Here is a 5,460-nt window from a genome sequence, read left to right as displayed (position 1 = left end):
CTGCCCTGAAAACGTACCCGTATCGAGTCGTTCCCCCGACCACTCACATTAGAAGGAACATTGTGTTGGTCTTATAAATTTATTAGCCACTTTGACCGTATTTTCTCATGCAACCCAGACTGGACCACGGATATTGCATAGTGACAGGGCGGATTCAATTAGTGGAACGAAGAAAAGAAAAAACGCAGGGTGGAACAGTATTTGGAGTGATCTTTAAACAACAGCGTTTGGTCTTGATGGTAAAAATAATAACTTTATTTCCGTGTATCCTCTGAAGTTTGTTTGACAAAAATGACTTACGTGTATGCCCCCTAGCTCGTAGCGTTCAAGCACCGGAAGAAAACAATCAAAGGCAACTTTCTACTGATAGTTCGACTGACACTTAGTTACTATACAGCAACTTAGTTGTATAGCTTGTTAAAGGCTTTCGGCACTACGAAGTAGCATTCTTCTTTTACCATTCACCGGGAACACAGAACTTGAAGGTACATCCTGCCATCTTGCCATCGTCCGAACAGAGACAGGTGTTGCACTGATACTTGAACGAGGACCTGGGCGTACAGCTGAATCCGGGCGCACCGGGAGCAATCGCGGACTGGGGCAGATCATCGGCCGGCACTGATCGCTTCTGTTTCAGTTTCTGCTGATCGAAAAAGCCCGGCGGAAGGCAAGCCTTCAGCGTACAGGCGGCATGGCCCGTCTCGGTACAGAAGCAGGTATTGCAACCGTCGTCACTTTGGAAAGTCGTACCGGGAGTACACTTCTTTTCCGGAGCGGGCTCGGAACGCTTTGCACGCTGCGGGCAGGCTCTCCGCGTACAGAACCATCCGATACCGTTGTTGGCACACCGGCAACGGTTGCAATCCTACGCAGGGCGTTCGAAAAGAAATAAAAAAATAACACGTTTAGTTGTTGTAAATGAAAAAGACATTCATTTTAATGACCCAATCCTACCTTCATCTTGATCTCGTTCGGTGAGCAAACCTGTCCGTTTGTCTGTACATGAATCTCGTCCTTCTCGTCCGCGGACGACAGCGACTCACCGTTCTGGACATCGAGCCGCACCTGGCTGTCATCGGACAGCTCGTTCGGTGGACACATCTTGCGCGTACAAGCCTTCTGGCCGTCCGGACCGCAGCGGCACTTGTTGCAATCTTCCATGAACGTCGTGCCCGGTTCACATTTCTCCTCACACAGTGCTGTTACGCGAGAGAAAAACGGGAGAACAGAAACGAAACGAAAGTTAGAGCATGAAACAATCTTCCACATTCCCGCTAATCCCGCCTACTGCTTATCGCCTTAAATCCCAAAAATGAAGAGGAGAGGAATGTTACCAGCTTCACCAGTTTTGTTTGACTTGTCTGCATACATGCTGGGAAGCGTAGCCCTGGCTGGAAGCAACGTCATCGTGGAAGCGGAGAAAGTGGCTGCTGATAAGCCATTACCAGATAGTAGGAATAGTTCAGCCCACAATCACCACCAGACCGACTTGCTTCCAGTGTGGCTACTCGATGCAACCAAGGGACAGATGGCGATCGATTCCAAACACAATTGACAGATCACGTTGCTGGACCCATCGCATCTACCATCGTTCGTGTGCGATTTCGATCGTTCGCGATTGTTTGGATCGCCAATTGAACGGGGGTTTTGAAATTGAATTGACCTTTGGCGAACCGTTCACGGTGACTAAACTGCCTGGCCGCATCGATGTGATGGTAAATAACATAACAGAAAACGTGCAAACTGTTTACGAAAATGGAGCTAAATAACTGTTGGTGTACAGTATTAAAGGTCATAATTGAGTATGTTTCTTGAACTGTTTAAGCTTGCTGATAGTTTCAAATCATTACATTGTATTTGATATGAATTGCAATTTTAAGTATTTATGAAGAATGTTATTGAATGTTCGCAGAATAGCTTCTTTTTTTAATGTCACTAATCATCTCTCAGTTTTGCAATAACCGATCATCTATGTTTAAAACAACTTGAACTTCAAGATGGATCTTTTCAAACTAACAGAATTAATTCAGGCATAAATTGTAGGTCCTATGTTATTCTTTTATCACTGGAAAATGTTACATCTTAACTAAGAACTTCCACAAGATAATCCAAATTGATTTAGCATTACGTAGCAGCGTAGTAAACCATTGCGGGATGATCTTTCCATCCCTCCATCAACCTTATCCGCTCAACCACACAATGTACCTGTTTCGAAGGACACAATGCTTAGACAAATTTGGGAGCATGCTCCCAACGACACAGGGTATCAAAAGTTCAAGGTTTCTTCACGTTTAGAAGACATTTCGACGTCCTCGGAAAGATCGCGCAGTCCTACAGCATCGGCGATGTGCATGAATGATTTACATAAGAGAACGTCTGCCGCGGACGCTGTGCAGTGGATTTGAAAAGTCGGTCCTGATGTTGCTGCTGCTGCTGCTGCTGTGTCTTATCGCGCCCGCCAACAATGCGACCCCGACCATTGCCACCAGCCAGTGACCAGTGCCGGAGCACCGTGGCACCGTGGCCCAATGCGTCGTCGTTGTCGCCGGAGCTGGCTATACACAGAAACGCAATTGGGCACGAGATAGTCGTGCCCGTGGGGTTGTGGTTCCGTGTAGTTCAAGGTAGCACTGATACGTACTCCCCGGAGCACCCGGCCGGTTGGGTGAGGGTGAATCGTGGCGCAAAATTTCAACTGGAATACGCAGGCATATACAACACAATAAAAGAAAAAAAAAACGGAGCAGACTAGGGAGATGGGGAACGATCGGAAGGCGCGTGTGCTGCTGATCGGAAGCGGTTAGGGATGGAAGTGGAATCTCATCTCAGACATTGCGACGATGGCGTCATCCTTAGCAAGTGACCGATTTACCATGGTTTACTGTAATCGCGATTGGGGGATATTTTTTTTCGGGATTCGGGATGAGTTTGTGAGTGTGTCTGCCTACCCATGGCTTCCGGACACATCGTAGGTCTTTAAGGCTATGGCAATTGGAAGTTGTCGACAATTCCAACAATTCCGAATGGCACGTTAGGTAAAGACAATATATTTCACAATAATATAGATCTGTCTATTCTTGAAGCTTCAGTGTCGATTACTCGATCGGTGTTGCTGTACGCCCATTTCTGATAGAATGTTAGCTACCGCATAGGTTTGAAATATGTGTTGAAGTTGCTTAGTCCACTATGAGGGCGATGCCAATAATCCATTGAATAAAACAAAATAATAATAAACATCCTAAACGATATTCCAATGTTTCCTTTCCACATGTCAATTGAAGTAAATCAATTTAAATTTGACGCATGGACTTTGGAACGGCTAGACTCTACCGGGATGTAGGCCCAATAGAATTAATGTTAATGATAGTTGGTTTTATAATACAATTGAACGTCCCAGTCTGAATTAGTCCCACAGAGTAACCGGTAGCGCACAGCATTAGTAATAAATGTATCCTGAGTTCAAAACTCAAGACGACTGAGCTTTCACACCAAACCCGGGATAATAAATACATAAATAATAAATATTATCAGACCATAGACATACTTCAGTATTCATCACTTGTTGTGAAATCATTCAACTAATGCAACATTGTATCTGCTTGTTAAGCTGAATGAATTGTTGCTTGCAGCGTAGATGCTAGTGTACAATAAACTATATCATCTACGCATCATTCTTACCTCCCACTACACACGTTGCCACAATCAGCATTAGAATCTTCATGATGGTGCCGCCCGGTTTTGAATACTAATGCACTTAACAACAAACAGGTATTGGGTTACTCTTTGCAGCAAAAACACGATCTGCTAAAACAAGCGCAGCAGCACTATACTCTCTCAACACGCGCACCACAGGCCGGCGTCTTCTATCCGTAATCAATTCGGCAGCAGTACCTCACACACGCTCAACGGTCGGTTGAGTTCTGTTCTGCTTTTACAAAATCTTGTCGAGATACCGCTCGCACGCGCGCGATGATCACTTCCACACTCTTGCCGAGGCCGAGGAAACCGAACTTTTGGTGTGGCTGTGGCGACTACCGATGCTATCAGCGCGTTACGCGGATGGATGGATGGCTCACACTATCGCCAAACGGTACCAATACCAATCATATCAAACATGCAAACACTCTCACACACACAAATACACGAACACGTTAGCAACGTTTCACACACCAGCACGATCGTTCGATCTTGGGGTGTACCTGGTAGCGCGCACTTTTACGCCGCTCGTTTGGTGGAGATCTTCACTTTTGCACAGCGGCTCGTCAACTGCTTCGCTGTACCGGGCGCAACGGTTTATTTAAATACTTTATCAACATCGACAGTTTCTGGTGCCATCCGCTTCCTCCTATTTCCCTCAACCCGATCAGTCCCTCCTTTAAGCGATCGCCCATTTTAACGATCGTCAACAATCGGCACTCTTATTGGTTGACCGTCGGTCTGGGAATGATGATGTTGATGACGGAGCACACCAAACCCAAACAACACCGTACGTCATCCAGATGTATGTACCATTCGCGGCGTTCGGCCGGTTTCAGATCGATCGCAAAGCACGAGCGAAAACGATACCGCCCTTAGGGGGAAGTGGTTTTCCCCATGTATTCTTTTTCTTTCGCATTTACATTGCGTTCAGGTTGACATTCGCCGGATCATTCGCATTGCTATGGCAACGGTGAGGCCGGTGTGCTTTATGCCGCGTTCGAGTCTAGAGCAGCGGCATCACTAAAACACTCAACACGGGTTTGGTGTTTGTCGTCACTCGCTGCATGCTAATGGATTGCGCTGGAGGTTTTAGTTGTTGTTTCAGGTTTTTATGCACACTTTGCGTGTGGTTTGCCTCTTTTGCCAGAGTCCGGCTCTCTACGACATATATCATTCTAGGTGTGCGCGATCGTTTGTGGAATGATCAGTCGGAATGATTCGCGATGGTAATAATGTTGTTGATTACATGGTCTGCACACTTTGTTGGCTAAGATGATCGTAACGAGATGATCGTTGTTTTAGTTAGTTTTTCTCTTGTACGATACTTTTTCTCATGCCTATTTTTATTAATACTCCTATTCAATAAATTACCCTTTTAATTATTAACACAAGAGGTGAGTCATCGTATTCAAAAGTTATACTTTATTCATCTTATTGCAATTCCCTGCAAGGAACATCAAAACAATTCCTCGAAGAGGGTTCAATTCACAGCTGGGCGTGAAACGATAAGCCGCAAAGAAGCTGCCAACCCCTTTTTCTCATGACACAACCAGGCTTCAGTTGGTCAGGCTGCCTTGGCACAAAGCTATACGATCACGGCGAACCTGACGACTTCATCAACAACGCCAACCATTCAGCTGAAAGCTACCAAACAAACCGCCCTTTTGCCGCGACGCATAAAACGCTGGGCAAATAACAACAACAACAGCAAATAGAAAATACAAAAAAGAGGGAAACAAAATACACTCCGGCACAAATAAA

General features: G+C 45.5%; 1 protein-coding gene across 1 annotated transcript; it reads right to left on the bottom strand.

Annotated features, from left to right (window-relative positions):
• Positions 1-226: 226 nt before the first annotated feature.
• Positions 227-4,434, bottom strand: LOC1270616 (pacifastin-like protease inhibitor cvp4). Its single transcript, XM_061653289.1, has 3 exons — positions 3,679-4,434; positions 955-1,199; positions 227-865 (listed from the first exon to the last, which is right to left on the bottom strand). Exons 1-3 carry the CDS (start codon positions 3,719-3,721, stop codon positions 455-457), a joined length of 699 nt encoding a protein of 232 aa, XP_061509273.1. The 5' UTR covers positions 3,722-4,434; the 3' UTR covers positions 227-454.
• Between the last annotated feature and the right edge of the window lie 1,026 nt (positions 4,435-5,460).

This window comes from Anopheles gambiae, chromosome 3, assembly GCF_943734735.2.
Source record: "Anopheles gambiae chromosome 3, idAnoGambNW_F1_1, whole genome shotgun sequence".
Taxonomy (NCBI): Eukaryota; Metazoa; Arthropoda; class Insecta; order Diptera; family Culicidae; genus Anopheles; species Anopheles gambiae.
Note: the sequence above shows the minus strand (reverse complement) of the source record. Positions and strands in the feature narration are given on the sequence as shown.